This window comes from Somniosus microcephalus, chromosome 9 (assembly GCF_052327205.1).
Source record: "Somniosus microcephalus isolate GS21.2 chromosome 9, FLI_Smic_1.0, whole genome shotgun sequence".
NCBI classification, from domain to species: Eukaryota; Metazoa; Chordata; class Chondrichthyes; order Squaliformes; family Somniosidae; genus Somniosus; species Somniosus microcephalus.
The window spans coordinates 205,440,753-205,463,533 of NC_140995.1; the positions used below are offsets into that span (position 1 = coordinate 205,440,753).

A 22,781-nucleotide genomic window follows, 5' to 3' on the forward strand; every position below is an offset into this window, starting at 1 on the left:
GATTGGATGTAGGGATGTAAAGAGAAGAAACTTTAAGTACTGGAAATCCAAAATAAAAGAAAATGCTGGAACTGTACAGCAAATTGGTCGGTATCTGTGGTGGCAGAGGAGTAGTTAGCAAATGTCAGACAGGAAAAGACCTACTGGCCCATCTGGGGGTGGGGAGGGGGAACTAGTAAATTCCTCTCCGACCCCCTTGGGCGATCTAAGCTAGTCCAGGAGATCACATTGGCCCAGTTATGTTCTAGGATACCTACCTCTTGTGCAAGGTGATATCCGCCCCAGCCAAAAACAGATCCAGCTCTTGCTTGAAGGAATACAGTGAATCAGCATTCGCCACACAAGCTCCTTTTAAAGTATAGAGACCCAGCTCGTTGAGCCTATCTGGGTAACTAAGGTGCTTTAAACTGGGAATTAATCTTGAGGCCCTCTTTGCACCCTTTCCAAAGCCTCAATATCCCCCAGCATGTGAAGAGACTAAATCTGGATACAATAGTCTATCTGAGGCCTAACCAAGGTCTTCTAAAAGGGCAAAGTGACATTCTTTATTATATAGTGAATTGTCCTGTGAATGCACCCTAGAATCCTATTCGCTTTAGCTATAGCTTCACGACATTGATTATGAACCTTTAGAGATTGATGTACTGAAACACCGAGATCTCTTTCTTTCACTGGCTTTATTTTTTTTCCCTATAGGGTGTGTTTAGTATTTGACCTGCCACGTGCATAATGCTAGACTTTTTAAAGTTTCTTTTGCCAAACACTGGTCCAATCCCCCAGCACATCTAGATCTGTTTGTAGTAGTTGAGCATTCTATACAGTCCTAACTCTCTCTCATATCTTAGTATCATCCCCCAACTCCTACATCTCGCTAATTAATGAAAATAGAAAAGGTCCTAACACAGATCCCTGCAGGACCCCAATGGTCAGTGTGTTGCTGATTAGCAGTTGATTGATTTGCCATATCATCAAATATATTGGAAGATATTACAGTCTAATGTAGCTAGCATCATCTACTAGCTGGATCTATATTTGGCTGTGAAACTGGGGGAGGAAGAAAGGGAAATGAATCAATTACGCATTGATTAACAGTTAGCCTCAAACAATAGATGTGGGTTATTTTGTTTTTTTGAACTGTCACTGCTCCATTCTTACTTACAGCCACAATCCTGTTTAATCAAATTATACAACATCAATTGACCGTAGTAACTATTAATTGAGGTAATGCAAGCAAGAGAACACTGACTTGTAGGTAGCTAAGTGCTTTCTCCAAGTTTGAAAGAGCGTATGTAACCAGAGTAAAATAGAAAATGGAATTCAATTAATTAATTTTGTAAGGGCGAAAGTAATGCTTTGGTAAACAGAAGGGCATATAATAGTTGTAGTTGACCACCTAGGAGGGAATGTTCATGGCAAAGAAAGAAATGCATAATGTACTATAATAAGCGTTAAACATTGTTGGGATCAGCTGACATTTTATTAATGTATGGCACATTATTAATCTTTTTAGAATTTGAAGTACTTGCAGCTAATGAGAACATTGGCATTACTGGTATCACAGAAACATGGAAGCGAGCAGAAGATGGTCAGGAGCAAGAGTATAGAATGTTTTTTGAAAAGATAGTGTTGTTAAGGTAACTGGAGGAGTAGCATTAATATTAAGGAGTGATATAATGAATGCTGATCGGGTGGCTATAACTGTGGAAGGAGGGTAGCAGTTTCCAGGATAGAAAAAATCAGATGGTTGAGTAGTCTGTAGATGAAGGATTGTTGTATGACTGAGAAGCACTATGCTCTCCAGCCCATGCATAATGAGATTAAGCTTCTAGCATACACTGCTATAGTTTGTAAGGAAAAAAATTCAAACAATATTTTAGTCATTATCAACATTTCCAATAGAACAGAGCTCTTCCAGTGTTTTGGGAGAGGAAGGTTAATTGGCTGACTCACTCAAGTATTTATCTGAATAGACTGACTTTTTTTAACCAATTGGTGAATTTTCACATTGCAGCTACTTATTTTTCAGAACCTCCATCAATGCTTTTGTGTGGGGGACATTGTGAGCTAACTTTTCTGGAAAAAGAAGCTTGGTTAAATTGCTGAGGAACCAAAATAGCTGGCAATGCCGCTGGAAGAGTTGTCATCCTCAAAGCTCAATGTGACTAGTCACCCTCCTGATTACAGAGACATGTATTCTATCATTTAATGTTGTGTGCAATTAAAAATAGAAGAGAGACATGCACTCACATAGAGAAGATCAACTGCATAGTTGACCACAACTGGACACTGCATAGTTGACCACTACTGGATCATTCATTAGGCTGTGGGAAAATTAGGACATGCTTATTGGGTAGCTCAGTACAATTTCTCCAATTTCTTTTGTTTCATGCAAGCCCTAGGGTCAAATATATGAGACACACAGAGCTATCTCTGTTGCCCCCTATTTTATGCCATTTTTAATGAAAAAATGAACACTATTCTGATCGACCATTAGAGCCCACAAAAATACATGATTTTCCGAATCTCAGATCTTTTACTATTCAAATGTGAATTTTTTAAAATGAATCTTTTTACATGCGACTAATTTTAAAACCAAGTAATGAGTTTCCTCACAGCACTGATTTTGTAAATTTTCTTAAATTTTAACTTTTGGATATTTAGATATCAAATCAAAGTATCGTAATTTTACTTATCATTTTTTTTAGAAACGTGAAAAAAGAAAACATGAGAGGATATTGAGTGAAGCGTTGTTTTCTGCCGTTACATATCTGAACCAGTTTCTACCACCGGAGTATGGCATTCAGTATATTGCATGGGACATGGCCAAATACACAAAAAGGTAAAATATTTAATATAAGCCTGATTGGCAATCGTACAAAACTGTTTTAAATTCCGCGCAGGTCACTTTTTGAGTTCCTGATCAACAGAATTCTGCCATTTTTTGTATACAAATCTCTTCAGAATAACCCCTTTTGTACACTTAAATATGTGCAATTTAATGACCTTTTATGATGCTTATAGTTTCGAAGTATCATTTACTTCTTTGTAGTGATGTAATATTATCTCCCTTTACATATTTTAATTAGATTGCCCAGAAAATGTTCTTGGATATGATCTGATAGAGGTTTTTGGTGACATAGGGCTAGATTTTTGCCAGCCGAGACGAGTTGGGGGCGGGACTGCTGCCTTCCGGGTTCTAGTCCCGTCCCCAGCAACGTCTGACGAACACACGCTATTTTCCCTTGATTGGTCTTGTTAAGCCCGCCACCGGCCAATTAAGAGAAAGCCGGTGACCGATGATGTCAGCGTATGATGCTTCATTTGTCGCAAATCTTTTGACAGATGTATTGTCAGCGTTTGACAGCTTTGAGAAGCTGTCAAGCACCAACAATCTCTGTTCTAAGGTGAGCCCTTGCACATAGGCTTACCAAGACTTTCCTCCTCAGCAGAAAGCAGATGGCTGCAGCATCTGAGAATGCAGCAGCCATTCTGTCATCTGTGCCATTGAGATGAGGCACCTCCGGATCCCCAGGGATCCGCCTCCCGGAAAGATGGCACCGTGGCAGGTTGGGAGTGGGGTTGGCACCCACTCCCAGTTTCTGCCTTTTCCCCGACAGTCCCACCTCCTCAGGGCTGGGAAAATTCTCCCCATAGTGTTATTCAGTTTCTGAATCCCGAATTCAACCTACACTAAGATGAACATCACCACCTCCATCCTGTCTCTGGCACTTTGATAGTCCTACTCAGAGGCATTTGGGATGCTTGGCAAGGAAAGTTCATGTTGCAATGTAGAGTTCTCTTATGAGTTTGGACTTAAAGTACACTGTTTAGAATGGAGGGCCTTTACGCTATATCTATCTCATTCTGTACCTCACTAGGTAACATTTTACAGTAACACTAGATCCCAAAAATGGAAAAATGTTCTACTCCCCATGGCGCACAAACATTCACTAAAATGCAACTCTCTATGCAGAGTAAGTGGTTATAACTGGAGTTGAAAGCAGAACTCATAATAAATAGGCTACTGCCATACCCTAATATATTGCTCTTCCAGCTCTATAATTTTAAATTGATCGCATATAATTATGATGGAAGTCATCTCTCTGAAGGTTATGATCTGCAGTTAGTCCTGTTGCTAGTGGCCATTAATGACTTATGTTCTTTGAACTTTTAAAAGGTCTAACAATTAACCCTGATTGTCATGGATTGCTTGCTGGAATTTATGTGGGATTCTCAATATGGCCTCTGCCTATCAGATGACAGAAAACATCACAGATTGCAGACTAAAACAACTATTTCAGTTTATTAAATAATACAAAAGTTCAATTTATTTTCAAACCAGTAGTTACACAGAAACAGAAAAAACACAGCAAATAACTAGTAGTACAATATTTGACGTGCAATAGTAAAGCTGTTCAAAATAGATCTTTCCAAAGTCTTAACTGTGTCCTGACAAATCATTACATAACCAATGATCATCACCGAGACCCTCTGCTACAAGTGTCTTCCTCTATGTACTAACTGGCATATATCCGCATCCCCATGCAGCAAGCAATCTCCAGTTACAATTAACTTATCAATACAGGCAACTATGTCACTGTGGGGATTGTCCTTTTGCTCCTCCTGCCCTCTCTTTTCCCCCCCCCCCACCCCACCCCCAGGGAATGTGCTGTCTCTAGAAAATGTTTTTATATTTTTCTCCACCAACAACAAGACAAAGGAACTTTGTCTCAACCACAGCTAACTGAAATCACATTACTCCTTCTATCTAAAGTCGCATCAAAAAATCGTATACTACCGAAATGTTCTTGTGTGTGGATGACTGGGCTCTGCTTCTATCGCGGATGCTGTAGGATAAGTAATCTTATTTTCTGCAGCACTTTCTTCAGTCTTCCCAATGAGGAAACATTATTATAAAAATAGATGGTCTCGATTCTTAAATGTATAATTAATTTTGCGTTGCTGTTTTATAGATGCTTAAATAGAACTTTCAAAAAGTAACTCTTTCATCTGTCTGCTTTTAGTAAATTGTGCAATGTCTTGGATCGGCTGAGTGTAATTGCAGAAGATGTTGTCAAAAGGACAGGCTTCTTTGTAAATCATCCTGATTTTTATTGTAACACCTTGCGACCAGGTGAAAGGTAAGACCGAATGCAAAGTGAATTGGATAGTTGGTGGCTACTAGTTAGATCTGTACCAGCAAGCCGAATAAGACACGAGACATAAAGTTAGGGCAGTTCGTTGTGAAAATATTATATCATAACATGATTGTGAATTATACTGTACATGTTTTTTTTTTAAATCCACATGTTCATTGTATTCGAAGATTTTTATTAGGTTTTTAGTTCAGGTGTGATTTACATTCTATCCCAGAACTAGAACTATGTTCAACAAAGTTGAACCACAACAACTTGCATTAAATAGAGCATTTAACATGGAAAAACCTACCAAAGTGCTTAAGAGGCATAATCAGACAAAAAATGGACATGCTATGCCACAGAAGGAGATGTTAGAAGGGGTGACCAATAGCTTGGCTAAAGAGGTGATTTTTAAGGAGGATATTAAAGGAGGAGAGGGAGCTGGAGAGGCAAGGGATTTAGAGAGGGAATTCCAGAGTGTGCATCCCAGATAGCTGAAGGCATACCGCCAATGGTGGGACAAAGTGAGTGGGAACAGTGGGGGTGGGGGGGGTGCGTGGTTGTGTCTGAGCCAAAGGAATGGAGAGTTCTAGGGAAGTTGAAAGGCTGGAGGGGGTTACCACAAAAAGGAGGGACAAGGTCCTGAAGTGGTGGGGGTGGGTGGGGGGGGCAGGGCTTTGGCACACCAGGAGCAAAGTAGATCAACATCCAAATCCTTCTTTATAAATCCCTTAATGGCCTTGACCTGCCCTGCTCTGCAATCTCCTCAATCTGTTCCTCTGACTCCCATGTTCTGCTTGTACTTCCCTCCCTTTTCTCCTCCCATCAGTGCCAGAGTTTTCTGCTGCCTTGGTCCTACTCTTTTTGAACTCCCTCTAATCACCTTCGCCTCTCTAGTTTCAATAATCTTCTCCTCAAAGCCAATCTTTTACAACCATACTTTCAGTCACCCCTCCTAACTTCTTCTGTGCTAGTTGTGTCTGTTTCTTTATGCCTTTTTATGAATCACTTTGAAATGTTTAAAGGCACAGTACAAGTTGTGTATTCTCTCTCTCTCATATATGTATTCATCGTATCTTCCCTATTTTTCTTTATCACAGATGGGATGAACTGGGTGGATGTATTCACAATACTTGTCGCTTGCAGGTAATGAAAGGAATTGGTAATTTACTAGTTATAGTGTAACATCATAAAAAATATAGTCTAATCACAATGAGAATGGAGTTAATTCTGAATATGGGCATGGTGGTTTTGCATTATTACACAGCATACTTCTTCAGTATAGTACTAGTTAATTGTATTGCAGCACAAAGTTACTTTATCCAGTTAATTTCAGAATCATTGGTTAATTATGTTGGTTAACATTGTATTGGTGCTGCATACATCATGTCATTAATAACAAAAATGTAAAGCTACCTTGGCCACTGGATTTATTAGAGTTCCAATGTTTCCATTGGGGCCTATATAATCAATACAACCAATAAAGAGGGAGAGTGAAGTCAAGAAAGATCTAGTGCACTAAGTATTGGAGGTTGAAGCTTTCAAATTCCAAAAATTGTAAAATATGCAAAATTTATTTCTGCTGCTAAAAACTTTATTAAGTAAAATTGAACATCTTCATAGTGTTGTTGGATAAACTTATCTTTTTCTAGTTTTGATTTTGGTAAAGCGATTCTACCATAGTCTTCAGGATACTCTTCCTCCGAGGATACCTTTCCAGTGATGCTGAGTTACAATGGCCCAGAAATTCATGTCGGGGGCTTCCCACGGGTGCAAGCCCCCGACCTACACTTACCTAGCGCGCCGGCAGTTGAAGCCTGGGCCTGCGTGGATTTCCTGTCTGTGGCCTGGTTCAACTCCCGGCGCGCTGTGCTTGCGTGACCCAGCGGCATACTTAGTGCGATGCGTCAGCTGGGATCACGTGAGCACTGGGCAACCAATTGGAGGATGCAAAAGTTCATTCATGAGTTTGACAGTAAGAACTGTCAAACTCATGAAAACTCCGGGCGCCCAAAACAGTACTTAAACTTGAAATAATTTTTTTTTTTAATCACACTATTTAAATGAACTATTAATAACTTTAAATAACTATTTTAAACAATAATTTAAATTTTTGAAAAAAATAATTTTATAAAAATTCGGGGCTAAAAATACACTTAAGTGTAAAAAGTGTCACGCACGGGCAAACCTGGAAAAAAAAAGGAAGTTCAACGCGCACGCGCAGACTCCTGCGCGCACGCGTTCGACCTCTGAACCCCTTGGTTCAGAGGATCGGAAATGCCGGTTTCCCACGCATGTGCTGTGCATGCAGAAAACCGGCAATTCCATCGGTCCCACGCGTGAGTACACGGTGCTTACATGCGCGTTGGGACACTAATTTCTGGGCCAATAGTGTATTGACAAGTGTGGAAAAGCCCATAACTCAGCAGTATTGCAGTTGCAATTAAGTATCGAATCTGTTGTGTTGCCCTCTTAAATTCTGTATCACTGCATATTTATCTACCTGATGCTCCCAGCAAAATCGCCACCGTTAATACAACATCATGAAGTAATTTATACAGTTTAAATAAAAACATGAAGTATTGAGAAGTGAGTCAAAGATGATGGAGTGGTCACAGTCAGGTAAAGCAGAGAAATCACTTCTGCAGAAACCAGACACACAAATGCAAACAAGGTTACAGCCTTGTCCAAAAAAATTTTTAGGACCGATGAAAGCTTTAGTGGTTGCTTTCTGCTTTTCTGGAGGATTGTGTAGAGAGGCTGTGGAGATAATCAGTGAGAACAGGATAGAATTGTGTTCTGTAAATTTAGGTTGCAAAAACAACCCAGGATTAAGGCTGGATCCAGAGCAGTACTGCAGTCGTTCGTGTGGTTTTTCAATCACAGCTTTTGGTCAAGTATTGCTCAAATTGATTTAATATCAAAATTGTTATTATTTCCTCAGATTAGGTGTAGTATCTTTTAAAATTATTTTCAGACAAAGGGTTGATTTTTATCAGTTGTCACTGGTAAATAATAACGGCGCTAGGCTCCGCTCCAGTTGAACTGGAATCACAGAGTCAGGGGAAAGTGAATTCTCATGGATCTCTTGGTACTGTATACGGTTTTTAATCTTTTAAAATATTTCTTCTGAGTAAATTTTCCATAATTTAGCTGATTTTTGTCAGGTTCCAACTGACATCTACTAAATTATACAAATCTGGTTTGCAATAATTTAATGTACTGTAAGTGCATTACATTGTAATTCAATCTGAGGCAATTCAGAGAACAATCCTGAGAGTTTTGGTCTTGCGGCCATCTGATCCCCACCCACATTCCACATGGGAATTACGGTCTTATAATTCACTCCCACTGTGTAGCTTTCTGTAATGTAATGCTAATCTCTTGTCTTTTGACACCCTGATGTTGAAGAATGAAAAGGAACTGATTTATGAATAGAACAGGTATATTGTCTGTTTTGAGAAGAAATAACATAGAACTTGTCCGAAACTGTATACTATATTTATCTGCATCAAAACTTGCATTGAAGTGCAAGATTCTTTTATATATTTCTTCCCACAATGTGGGCCACGTTGGCAAGGCTGCATTTCCTGCCCATCCCTGGTTGCCCTGAGGGCATTAGGATTCAGCCATGTAGTGTGGGACTGGCGTTGCCTGTATGCCAAACCACGAGGAGGTGGCAGGTCTCCTGCCCTGAAGTTGGGTTTTTAATGACAACCCATTCGCTTTCATGGTTATTTTACCCGGTGTCAGCCAAATAATCACCAGATTTAATGAATTCAATTTCCTAACTTTCTATGGTGGTACTTGAACTCTCAGCCACTGGATTACTCGTCCAGTACAATAACCATTACGCTAACCTACTTACTTAAAGAAGGGTACTTGAAAATTAAATCATGGTTTAAAAAATAGCTATCTAAGGCCAAACATTTAAAGCTTGATTTTTAACCAGGAGCAGGAATTAGGTGCTTGCCTCACCGCCCTGCCCTCAGCAGCGTGATGCCTGGGCGGTTTTAACTCCTGGGGCTTATCTGCATACCACCGCTCGAAATGGGTGGGAATCCGCACCTGGCTGGCGGAGACGGAAGCGGTAGTTCAGGCATCGGGTGGCCACAGGCCAGCCCCGAAGGAGCGGTCACCGTCAGCAACATAAGTCGCGGGGAGGGGATTGCAGGAGAATCTCCTGTTTGGAAACACTGGGAGCACAGGCCAGGGGCACCTAACTCCTGGCCTCACAAGGAAAGTAAAAAAAAATAAAAATAAACTAACCTGTTTGGGCCTTTTCTGGTCCCGGATCCTCTTCCTGCTGTTTTCACCTGGCGGAGAAGCTTCCTCGCTCAGGCCAAAAGTGAAAATTGCAGTCGGAGCTAATGAATCATGACCATGCCAGCTCAGAGCAGGTTCAAATTCAAGACAGCAGTGTCCGTGCGGGACCTCAGTGGGCAAGTCTTCCAGCCAATGTTAACTGCTTGCCTAGTTTCCTCCAGGGTTAAAATCGTCCCATTATTTTTCCCCTCCAACCTGGATTTTTAGCATTTGCAAGATTAATAATCTGGCAGCTAATAATGTAAAGCTTCCACTGCTACATTTAAAACTTTATCCTCAGTTTGTTTTTATAGTTCATTGAAACTATATTCAAATTGCATAAAGCAGTTTATGATCAACCTGAGGATCTGTCCTGTTTCAGATGATAAGATTCTCAATATTATGTATTTTTTGAATGAAATCTTAACTGGGTGACTACCCTGGGATTAATAGGAATTTCCAAATGAAACATCTGTCAGAAAGGTGTCAAAGAAGTCAAGTTAACAGATGTGAGTTAATTGTTTGTGACTGCTGCCCCTTCAGGGAGTCTCCTGCTAGGACAGGCAACTGTTATCTCTGATTGCCCAGTGAGTTGTTGAAAATGTGATTTGACAGCTGCATGCTCTGATGTTTCCTATCTGATTATGTAGCTGTGTTTGATCAGTTTGGCTGTTCACATGATTCAGCCATTTAGCTTCCTGTCACAGCAGAACTCCATAATGGTTAGAACTCATATGGCTTATAACCTCAGTTGAAGAATTGTAAAAGGCATCCTTTCAAAAGTCTCAGTAATTTGTTATGATAGACTCCCAACAACAAATGAATGTGCCTGTGAAAGTTGTAATATTTTGCTAACTAATCTGTTCTATTTTACTTTTGTATAATTATATTTCTTAATAGTGGGTGGATAAATGGCAAACTTGATTCACTATAGTGGAGTGTAAGGCATTCATATTGATAGGAGGAATAAGGAGGCCACTTATTCCTTGGAAGGTAAGAAGCTAAATGGGGTATAGAAGCAGAGAGATCTGGGAATACAGATGCATAAATCACTAAAAGTAGCAACATAAGTTGATGAGGCCACAGAGTGCAAACAAAATACTGGGATTCATTTCTAGAGGAATAGAATACAAAAGCTGGGAGATAATAAATTTATATACAACATACTTGGCATACTGTGAGCAGTTCTGGTCTTTTTTTTCGAAGGATGTTAGCAGAATTAAGAGGATCAGCAAAGATTGAGCTGTGGCTTTTTCTCTGGAAAAGAAAGGACCTTAAAATGATGATGGGGTTGGATGGAGTGGATGTTGAGAAACTAGTTCCACTTGTGGGTGAGTCCAGTCAAGGGTGCACAAATACAAGATAGACACTAACAGATCAAAGAAAGAATTTAGGAGAATTTCTGTACAGAATGGTGAGAATGTAGAACTCGCTGCCGCATGGAGTGATTGAAGCATTTAAGGGGAAGCTTGATGCATACATGAGGGAGATGGGTATAAAGAGATACGGGATAGGTTGGGAAGAATAATTAGAGCGGGTGGAGGTTCATGTGGAGTATGAACATTGCCATGGATTAGTTTGGCTGAATGATCTATTTCTGTGCTCAGTTCTGGGCACCACACCTTGAAGTATATATTGGCCTTGGAGGGAGTGTAGTGTAGTTTTACCAGAATGATACCTGGACTCCAAGGGTTAAATTATGAGGACAGATTACAAAAACTAAGGTTATATTTCCTGGAATTTAGGAGGTTAAGGGGTGATTTGATCAAAGCTTTCAAGATATTCAGGAGACCTGATAGGATAGATAGAGAGAAACTATTTCTGCTGGTTGGGTAGTCTAGGACTAGGGGACATGGGGCTAAAAATTCGGTGGCACCGCGTTTGGGGCGCCAAGCTCGCCTGGGCGCCGGAAGTCCCACCCCGGAAGGAGCCGGGAGCGCCAGCGAGATATTCAGTTTGAGCGCCCTCTTGGGGCGCTGAAACTGAATATCGCAGCGCAATGTGCTGCAGCGCGGTACTGCAGGCCTTCCTCCCCTTCTTAAAGGGGAGGGGCCTGCACCAGCGCGATCACCGATCGCGAGTGCCGGCAAAAGAGCCCGGCACCGAGGAGAAGTGCTGGGCTCTCAGGACACAGCCGGCACTGCCCGGGGGGGGGGGGGGGGGGGTGATCGGGAGGGCGGCGCGAGGAGGTGCTGGCAGGCGGCCACCGAAAAAAAAATGGCCGCCCCGCACCTCCCCTTTAATTTGCGCCACTACCATCACAGGTAGACCCCCCCTGAACCGGTTGCGCTTTGCGACCGGCGCTACAGGGGGGCGCGACCCAATATCGCGTTCGGGGCGGTAGCGGGGCGCTGCTCACACCGATGACGTCATCGGTGGCGGCGCAGCGCTCCAGGCTAACGCCGCCATAAGCGCCCGCTAAATTTCGCGGGAGGCGTGGCCAGTGGCGCTAAAGCCACTGAGTGCCCTCTTTAGGCGCTAACTGGTGGCGCAGCCCACCAAATTTCTAGGCCATAGTCTAAAAATTAGAGCCAGGCCTTTCAGGAGTGAAGTTAGGAAACACTTCTACACACAAAGGGTGGTAGATGTTTGGAACTTTCTTCTGCAAATGGCAATTGATGCTAGGTCAGTTGTTAATTTTAAATCTGAGATTGATAGATTTTTGTTAACCAAAGGTATTAAGGGATATGGGGCAAAGGTGGGTATGTGGACTTAGGTCACAGATCAGCCATGATCTCACCGAATGGCAGAACTGGCTCAAGGGGCTAAATGGCCTACTCCTGTTCCTATGTAGGTTCTACGTAAACCTAACTAGTTGTCTAACCTAAGATGTAGTCTGTCATTGTAATGTCCAAAGAGATCAGGAGAATATGATGATATCCATACTATTTTTGTACATATCCCAATGGTAAAAGGGTTTATGACGAGCCCAGATATATAACGTAGAAGATCACGTTTCCGTTTCTAGTGAGTGGGGGGCCTACGCAAGCTGACTCTTGTGATGAGCATAAATAAAGATATTTGGGAAGTCACCAGAAACGTAACACCGACTGCCATTAATTCTCAACTATGTTGCAATTCGTCAGCAGAGACTTGTCAGCCTAGACTATTGAGTCCAGGAACGGAGCTTGAACCCACAAACTTCTGACTCTGGCTGGGCAAGAGTGCTACCAACTGAACCAATCTGACACAAGACCTAGGGGGAGTGTTTGCTAGTGCTGTTGGGGAGGGTTTAAACTAAAATGGCAGAGGGTTGGGAACCTGTGCAAGGAGACAAAGGAAAGGGAAGCAAGGATAGAAGCAAAAGACAGGAAGGAGAAAAGCAAAAGTGGAAGGCAGAGAAATCAAGGGTGTAAATCAAACAGGGCCACAGTAAATAATAATTCTAAACGGACTAAGAGTGTTAAAAAAAAAAAAAAGCCTGAAAGCTTTGTGCCTTAATGCGAGGAGCATTCGTAATAAGGTGGATGAATTTGCTGCGTAAATAGATGTAAACGGATATGATATAATTGGGATTACGGAGACATGGTTCCAGGGTGACCAAGGCTGGGAATTCAACATCCAGGGGTATTCAATGTTCAGGAAGGACAGGCAAAAAGGAAAAGGAGATGGGGTAGCATTGCTGGTTAAAGAGGAGATTAACACAATAGTAAGGAAGGATATTAGCTCTGATGATGTGGAATCTGTATGGGTAGAGCTGAGAAATACCATGGGGCAGAAAACGTCAGTGGGATTTGTATACAGACCCTCAAACAGTAATGCTGAGGTTGGGGATGGCATTAAACGGGAAATTAGAGACGCGTGCAATAAGGACACAGCAGTTATCATGGGTGACTTTAATCTACATATAGATTGGGCTAACCAAATTAGTAACAATACTGTGGAGGAGGAATTCTTAGAGTGTATACGGGATGGTTTCCTGGACAATATGTCGAGGAACCAACTAGAGATCAGGCCATCTTAGACTGGGTATTATGTAATGAGAAAGGCTTAATTAGCAATTTTGTTCTGCGAGGCCCCTTGGGGAGGAGCGATCATAATATGCTCGAATTCTTCATTAAGATGGAGAGCGAAGTAGTGGACTCAGAGATTAGGGTCCTGAATTTAAATAAAGGAAACTACGATGGTATGAGGCGCGAGATAGCTAGGATGGATTGGGGAACGTTACTTAAAGGGTTGACGGTGGATAGGCAATGGCAAACATTTAAAGATCGCATGGATGAACTACAGAATTTGTTCATCTCTGTCTGACATAAAAATAAAACAAAAAAGGTGGCTCAACCGTGCCTAACGAGGGAAATTAGGGATAGCATAAGATCCAAGGAGAGTACATATAAATTGGCCAGAAAAAGCAGCAAACCTGAGGATTGGGAGCAGTTTAGGATTCAGCAAAGAGGACAGAAGGATTAATTAAGAGGGGGGCAAATAGAGTATGAAAGTAAGCTTGCAGGAACATAAAAACTGTCTGTAAGAGCTCTATAGATATGTGAAGAGAAAAAGATTGGTGAAGTCAAGCGTAGGTCCCTTGCAGTCTGAATCAGGGGAATTTATAATGGGGAACAAAGAAATGGCAGACCAATTAAATACATACTTTGGTTCTGTCTTCACAAAGGAGGACACAAATAACCTCCCAGAGATGTCGGGGAACATGGGGTCTAATGAGAGGGAGGAACTGAATGAAATCAGTATTTGTAGGAAAATGGTGTTCGGGAAATTGACAGGATTGAAGGCTGATAAATCCCCAGGGCCTGATAATCTACATCCTAGGGTACTTAAGGAAGTGGCCCTAGAAATAGTAGATGCATTGCTGGTCATCATCCAAAATTCTATAGACTCTAGAACAGTTCCCATGGATTGGAGGGTAGCTAATATAACCCCACTATTTAAAAAAGGTGGTAGAGAGAAAGCGAGGAATTATAGACCGGTAAGCCTGACATCGGTAGTGGGGAAAATGCTTGAATCCGTTATAAAAGATGTAATAGCAGAGCACTTGGAAAACAGTGACGGGATCAGACAAAAGTCAACATGGATTTACAAAAGGTAAATCGTGCTTGACTAATCTACTGGAATTTTTTGAGGATGTAACTGGTGGAATAGATAAGGGAGAACCAGTGGATGTGGTGTATTTGGACTTCAGAAGGCTTTCGATAAGGTCCCGCATAAGAGATTAGCGTGCAAAGTTAAAGCACATGGGATTGGGGATAAGGTACTGACTTGGATAGAGAACTGGTTGGCAGACAGGAAGCCAAGAGTTGGAATAAACAGGTCTTTTTCCGAGTGGCAGGCAGTGACTTGTGGGGTACCACAGGGATCGGTGCTAGGACCCCAGCTATTCACGTTATTTATTAATGATCTAGACGCGGGAACTAGATGTAATATCTCCACATTTGCAGATGACACAAAGCTGGGTGGGCGTGTGTGCTGTGAGGAGGATGCAGAGAAACTCCAGTATGATTTGGACAGGTTGGGTGATTGGGCAGACGCATGGCAGATGCAGTATAATGTGGACAAATGCGAGGTTATCCACTTTGGTGGCAAAAACAGGAAGGCAGATTATTATCTGAACGGCAATAGATTGGGAGAAGGGGAAGTGCAACGAGACCTGGGTGTCCTTGTGCACCAGTCGCTGAAGGTAAGCATGCAGGTGCAGCAGGCGGTTAAGAAGGCAAATGGTATGTTGGCCTTCATCGCAAGAGGATTCGAGTACAGGAGCAAGGATGTCTTGCTGCAGTTGTACAGGACCTTGGTGAGACCACACCTTGAGTATTGTGTGCAGTTTTGGTTGCCTTATCTGAGGAAGGATGTTCTTGCCATGGAGGGAGTGCAGTGAAGATTCACCAGACTGATACCTGGGCTGGCAGGAATGACGTATGAAGAGCGATTGGGTCGATTAGGCTTACATTTGCTAGAGTTTAGAAGAATGAGAGGGGATTTCATTGAAACTTTCTAACAGGACTGGACAGACTAGATGCAGGAAGGATGTTCCCGATGGTCGGGGAGTCCAGAACCAGGGGTCACAGTCTAAGGATAAGGGGTAAGCCATTTAGGACTGAGATGAGGAGGAATTTCTTCACCGAGAGAGTGGTGAACCTGTGGAATTCTCTACCACAGAAGGCAGTTGAGGCCGATTCATTAAATATATTCAAGAAGGAGTTAGATATATTTCTTAAGGCTAAAGGCATCAAGGGATAAAGCAGGGACAGGGTACTGAATTTGGATGATCAGCCATGATCTCATGAAATGGCGGAGCAGGCTCGAGGGCCGAATGGCCTACTCCTGCTCCTATCTTCTATGTTCCTAAGACTTGGTAATATGAACACTTGGACCATAATCATTGGGGTGGGAATACAGAAGTAACTTAAACTACAGTAATTGGAAAAAGAACAGTAACTAATTTATCATCAGTTTTACAAACTTGTAAAATAAATGTTGTAATCCTACACTCTTAGCTGCACTTGTAGATAATCCTTTTGCACATCTTGGCACTTCTAAACAAATGCTTGTACAGCACTTAAACCAACTGCCATTTATTTGTCACAGTTTGTAACAAAGTTTAAAACCGTACTATATAACTAGATCTTCTACTGTAGTAGGTAATTATATCTGTATCTCCATATTTTAATGCTGAGGTGTTTAGATATTTTTCAAAGTCTATATTAGCTAAAAAATGATGCAAGTGATGCTACTATTTTGTGTACCCTTAAAAGACAAGTTTTATGCTTGTTCATCATTCACAGATTCTTTCCTTACTAAAAACAGGGCATCAAAAATGTTAATTTTTCTTGACAAATCAAGGGCTTCTGTACATTGCATGATCTAATATTTCTCCGCCTACTAAAAAGGAACTGGAATGTTAATGGATGGTAACTAGATATATTATGCTCATAATATAATTTATTATAGTGCTGCTCTGTCTAAATTCTGTTTCAGACTGGTGTTCTAAGGACAAACTGTGTTGACTGTTTGGATCGTACAAACACTGCTCAGTTTATGGTGGGAAAATGTGCTTTGGCGTGCCAGCTGTATGCACTCGGTGTAATTGATAAACCAAGACTCCAATTTGACACTGATGCTGTTCGGTAAGCATTAAGTTGCTTTTATAGATTACAGCTAATTTAATTTGTTCAATTTACTGAATTTCTTTTGTTTCCTGATTTCCTCCCCCCCCATAATAATTGGGGAAACCTGGACTTCCGGTTTCCCTGCCCATAACTCCTTCCCCACCCCAGTGAATATTGGGCCCTTTGTGTCTGTCTGGCACAGTGCCATGCTGTATGCAAAGGTTTACCCAATGTAGGGTTTAAAGAATCAACAATCCATGATTTTCCCTCATGGACTTGAGGATTGGTAAAATCCAAAATAAAATACCAGAATTAAGGAAAAAGCAGGCTGCATGCACCACATGGTATGGTGCTGAGCCCTACAGAAGAAGGAGGCCCATGTTTGATGCCTGGCCTATGCTGTTTGCTGTGAGTTGTTAAGCCAGGGTGGCAGGAGGAGGCACTACAGCTGGCCTCACCACCTCTGAACTAGGAATGGGAAAATGCAGACGTTTCTGCCCCTGATGACGACTATTCAGTGACACATCTGCAGGAAAGTGTGTACCTGTGGGGTGTCTCTGGTGAGGATGGAATTGGGCTTGTTTGTGATGCCTCGTGTGCTCAAATAATGTGCCGATACTTCTGCACACTCGCATATGAAGCCACTTGGGCAATATACTGTCGAAGTGCTGGCACCTATGCAAGCATACACCAGTGTAAGTCACTCTCCAAGGCAGGAAGAGAAAATTGGAGGATGATTTGCTACTTGTTGCTGATTTTCTAACTGAAAACAGCCAATTAAACCTTTACATAGGAACAGGGGTAGGCCATTCAGTCCCTCGAGCCTGTTCCACAAATCTTTACTTTTAGGTACACAAATCTTTGTGATTATCAAATAGTGTTGTGTATGGACAGAACTTCCACAAACTTATTTAACGACACAGTTGTGTGTATATTATAATAAGTGTGCACTTTTTTGTGCTCATCGAGGTTAGGGATACAAGTATAGAATTCTGTATTTTTTAACTACAGTATTTACACTTAATGTTCAGTATAGCATTGGTTTGATGTAAGCTAAAGCTCTTCCACAATAACTGTGACTTAACAGCAGAACGATGCAAGCTGGAGGATAGATATATAACGTTTTACTATACTGCACTATTTGTCTTGAACCTAATCGCAGAGGCTGGCTCAGATTTTTGTACAGACTACCCTTCTATGCCATAAAGATCACCACCTCGCTGATCCAGGCTGGATTTGAATGCAGGGCCTAGAGGGGGAAATAACTGCGTTCTAACCAGTCACCCTATATTTTTTTTAATGTAAATAGGAAGGCCTTCCCAAGTCAGAATAATACATTTTTGCTTTCCTCTGGCCTCTTCCTTTTCTCTCTTTCCTGCCCCCATTCAGAATTTATTTCAAGATATCCCTAAGTAAGTAGCTATGGCCCTAGTGCAAGACATCACCAGTGTTGAAAAAGAAACTCTGAGGTAGGGATCAAGACATATGCAGTGTGTATGTATGTTTCAGGTTTCTGTTCCCTGCCACAATACTGAAATGGCCCTTATCAAAGTCACAAATGATATTCTAGGTGACTATGGTAAACTATCCCTCCTCATCCTTCTTGACCTATCTGCAGCCTTCGATACAGTTGACCACTCCATCCTCCTCCGTCGTCCAGCTGGGAGGAACTGCCCTTGCCTGGTTCCATTCTTATCTATCGAATCATAGCCAGGCAATCACCTGCAATGGCGTCTCATCCCACTCCCGTACTGTCACCTCTGGAGTTCCCCCAAGGATCTATCCTTGGCCCCCTTCTGTTTCTCATCTACATGCTGCTCCTAGATGACATCATCCAAAAACACATTGGGTTCCACATGTATGCTGTATCTTGCCACCACCTCTCTTGACCTCTCCACTGTCTGATTTGTCTCACTGCTTGTCCAACATCCAGTATTGGATGAGCAGAAATTTCCTTCAACTAATTATTGGGAAGACTGAAGCCATTGTCTTTGGTCCCTGCCACAATCTCCGTCCCCTGACCACCATTTTCACCCCTCTCCCTGGCAACTGTCTGAAGCTGAGCCAGACTGTTCACCGCCTTGGTGGTGTTTTTGACCCAGAGATGAGCTTCCGACCACCTATCCGCTCCATCACCAAGACTGCCTACTTCCATGTCTGTAACATCGCCCGACTCCAACCCTGCCTCGACTCTGACCCTGCCTCAACTCCTCTGCTGCTGAAACCCTCGTGCATGCCTTTGTTACCTCTAGACTTGACCCTTCCAGTGCTCTCCTGGTAGGCCTCCCATTTTCCACCCTACATAAATTTGTGCTCATCCGAAACACTGCCCATACCTTAACTTGCACCGTCTCGTTCACCCATCGCCCCTGTGCTTGCTGACCTACATTGGCTCTCAGTCCGACAGTGCCTCAATTTTAAAATCCTTGTTTTTCAATCCCTCCATGGCCTCACCCCTCCCTATCTCTGTTACCTCCTCTTGCCCTACAAGCCTTTGAGATCTCTGCACTCCTCCAATTCTGGCATCTTCTGCATCCCTGATTTTAATTGCTTGTTTAATGAGGCCATGCTTTCAGCTGCCTTGGCCCTAAGCTCTGAATTCCCTCCCCAAACATCTCTGCCTCTCTCCTCCTTTAAGATGCTCCTTAAAACCTACCTCTGACCAAGCTTTTGGTTATCTGTCCTGATATCTCCTCCTGTGGCTCTCAAAAACTTTTATTGCTAACATTCTTGTTAAGTGCCTTGGGATGTTTTGCTACGTTAAAGGCGCTATATAAATGCTAGTTGTAGTATGTGTGTGAGATGAAAGCTAAAGCTATTCCATTCTTCGGACAAAAGACCTAGATATGAGACCAACACTGGGGGAGGAGGGACAGGGTAAAGAGAGTGGGAAGGGCATGCAAACACAAAAGCAAGCAAAATTAAAATATCCACAATGCAAAAATGGAAAACTCAAAAGTTCCTGTTTTTAGTTTCTCAATAACTGTTGGAGTAATTTCTTGTTAGATTATTTGAAGAACTGTATGAAGATCACGGTGATACGCTATCTTTGCAATATGGGGGTTCACAGCTAGTACATCGGGTGAAAACTTACAGGAAAATTGCACCCTGGACACAACATTCCAAGGATATCATGCAAACCCTCTCTAGGTACTACAGTAATGCATTTTCAGGTAAAATATGACTTCTGTTTAATGTTTCAATCATTGTATAATGCTGTTCAGCAAGTGAGTCATAATCAAATTGTACAGTGCTCTGGTTAGACAGCACCTTAAATATTGTGTTGATTTCTGGTGACTGAGCAGCAGGTAAGTGCTGAAGGCGGTGCAGAGAAGAGCCGCAAAGCTGCTCTCTAATGTCATACCAATCTTTCAGTTATTGCCAGTTTATTTTGTTCAAGTGATGAACCATTTTAGTGCTTAATGGACATAGTGTACACCTAATCTGCCTTGCAAATTACATGGAAATAAGAGGAAAAACCAATCTTTCTTTGTTATTACCAGTTTATATTACTCAGCCAATTGGGAATCATTTTAGTACTTAAAGGACATAATGGACATAGTGTACACCTAATCTGCCTTGCAAATTACATGGAAATAAAAGGGGAACGATGATCAATGTTGCCAATTTTGATTTGGACATATGGCCTTCTGACTCAGGCGAGAGTGCTGCCACTGAACCAAAGCTGACATCTAGGTTGTCATGGTGACTTGCAGTACTATCTGCTCACCTTAACAGCTCCTGTGAGGTCAAAATCACGTGTATTTAAAAAAGGACTATATGCAGCTTACTGAGGGATTGTTGAGACTATCATGTAAAGTTAGACGGTGCCCATTATTTTCAATTTGTTAAGCAACATGTATATATATTTTGTGTATGTTTTTGTTGACATGGAGCGAATGTAGATCAACGAGGATAGTAGTAGTGATGGTCTAGTAGGACTTAGTACAAGACAAAATATGAACAGGTTTGAGTTTACAGACGGTGCAAGATAGGAGGACATTGAAGAAGTTGAGGCTAGAGGTGACCGAAGTGTGGACTCTGAGTTCAGTGGCATTCGGAGTGAGGTGGGGCAGAGGCAAATTGGAAGTAAGTGGCTTTGGTGATGGATAAGATGTGGGGTTGGAAACAATCTTGATCACCTTAAGCAAGCAATAGGAAAGGACAGGAGTCTGTAGCAGGGAAGTGGAGTTCATGGCACGGACCAGAAACAATGACCTTCCCAATGTTCATTTGGAGGAAATGTTGACTCCAAACATTGATTGAGGGAAGTGGTGGAGAGGTAGAGGTGGGTGTCAGCAGTGGTCCAAAGCAAGTTTTCAGTCTTGGCTGTGCCATTCTGTCTACAAACAGCAGAAACCTGTGAACTATGCAAATCTCTTTTCTTATACATTCCACTGATATTTCCTTTTGCTACAGATGCTGATAGACAGGATGCTATAAATCTGTTTCTTGGAGTTTTCCAGCCTATGGAAGGAAAATCTCACCTTTGGGAGCTTCCTACTGACTATTACCTGCATCATAAGAACACAATGGAACTTTTGTCTCCCAAGAGAAGGTAATGAACAACCTGTGGTTTCTACCTTTTTAAAATTTTATTCAACAGGCAAATCTTGTTTTTCCCTACTCCTTTGGTTTATATAATAAAGTATCTCCAAGATTCAGCATAATCTCCAAAGCCTAATTTCAAATCTATAGAAATTTAAATGTAGGCTGCATCACTTCTGTCCTGACCTTGTTGAAACTGGATAAACATTTTAACTATAACATTTTTATGATTTTGCTTGAAATTTCTCACACTTAGGGCATTTTTTTGTTAATATACAGTACTATCACAAAGGTACCTGCATTTCATTTTGAAATAAAGGTATTCAGTGCTCCAAAGTAGTCTACAGAGACACAAGGTTGAATTTTGCTGGCGTTTGGAGGCGGGTCCGCTATCAAAATGATTGACAGCGGACCAGTATCTAAACCCGCCTCCTTGTGAGTTTCCCTAGTGCCGGCTCTGCCTGCGCGTTGCAGACCCAGCACTAAGCGGTGGGTCAGGCAATTCTGATAGTTAGCAGGTTAGTTAAAGCAATTGAATCAACATTTTACCACATCCAAAGCATTTTCCCAAGTTTTCCTCGGTTCCTGTCCCTCGGGGATCACGCAGGTAAGTATGTCGAGTTCTGAACAACTCTCCATTTGTTTCATTAGGTCACAGCTGCAAAGGTGGTTTAAAAGCTACCATTTTACAGCTGGTCACTTTCCAATCTCAGAAGCTTCAGCCTTCAATATTTGGAACCCACTTTTGAAGTGTTTGGAGTAATCTCTCTATCCACTGTCACCCCCTTGGAACAACCTATCTCAACATTGACAGATTACTTCTGTCATCTCAACCTCACCTGCCATCTATTCCATCAGCATCGGTGCCCTTGGAAAAAATCTCACCTTGGTCCTCAGAATCCCAACACAATCAGCCTCAACACCAGCATCACCAGTTACATCAGCAGCACCAACCTTCTCCGCAATTAACTGATGCTGCACTGGACACAGGGCATCATCACCTGTGCACATTGCTGCCTGGAACGCCAGCGATGGACTCACCATGTCCAGATTAGCTTCACTGTACACCCTGGCTGCCACATGATGGACCAGGTTGGCACCACCTCACACCAGCACCATAAAGTATTCCCTACAATCTCCAAGCCATTCCTTTCACACTCATCACCATTTGGGGAGAGACGTTATGTCTCGCCATTCACTGCAACTCACTAAGACACTTTCAAAGGTGCACACAAATCTGTCCAAGAAGTGTTGAAAATAAAGATTTCAATGTTTGACAGCACATTACCAGAAACTTGTCATGAACATTGGCTAAACCACCCAAGTGCCTACCCTTGTGTGTTGTTAGTTGGTATGCTTGCAGTAGGATGAGAGCGAGTGTGAGGGGTGGCTAGTGAGATGGGGAAGTGATAATGTAGATGGAGAGAGGGATGGGTGGAGGTGCAAGGTAAGTTGGTGTGAGTAAAGATGTGCAGGAGTAGGGTAGTGATGGGGATGTCATGAGTGGCACAGCAGGATGAGGTTGAGCGTGGGATAGCAGTAATGTTTCGATATCTACTGAGATCATTGAAAGGTTTGGCCACTGCAGCCTGGTTCTCTTGACGACCCCCCTGCTTGTGCCCTCCTGTGCAATGTGCAACCAGGCTGCGTTGGTGGCCTGGGGCGGTGTCTTCTGCCCATTGGAAGGGAAGAGAACCCCTCTGCGTGCTGTGACTCCCTACATAAACAT

General features: G+C 42.2%; 1 protein-coding gene across 3 annotated transcripts in view; it reads left to right on the forward strand.

Annotated features, from left to right (window-relative positions):
• The window catches only part of fig4a (FIG4 phosphoinositide 5-phosphatase a), a 111,063-nt gene that overhangs the window by 49,323 nt on the left and 38,959 nt on the right, over positions 1 to 22,781 (forward strand). For all 3 annotated transcript variants that reach the window (XM_085997793.1, XM_085997794.1, XM_085997795.1), the window contains 6 exons: positions 2,706 to 2,839; positions 5,025 to 5,141; positions 6,239 to 6,284; positions 16,374 to 16,522; positions 19,511 to 19,677; positions 20,924 to 21,062. In XM_085997793.1, the coding sequence (XP_085853919.1) occupies positions 2,706 to 2,839; positions 5,025 to 5,141; positions 6,239 to 6,284; positions 16,374 to 16,522; positions 19,511 to 19,677; positions 20,924 to 21,062 (752 nt within the window). The remainder of the gene's footprint in view (positions 1 to 2,705; positions 2,840 to 5,024; positions 5,142 to 6,238; positions 6,285 to 16,373; positions 16,523 to 19,510; positions 19,678 to 20,923; positions 21,063 to 22,781) is intronic.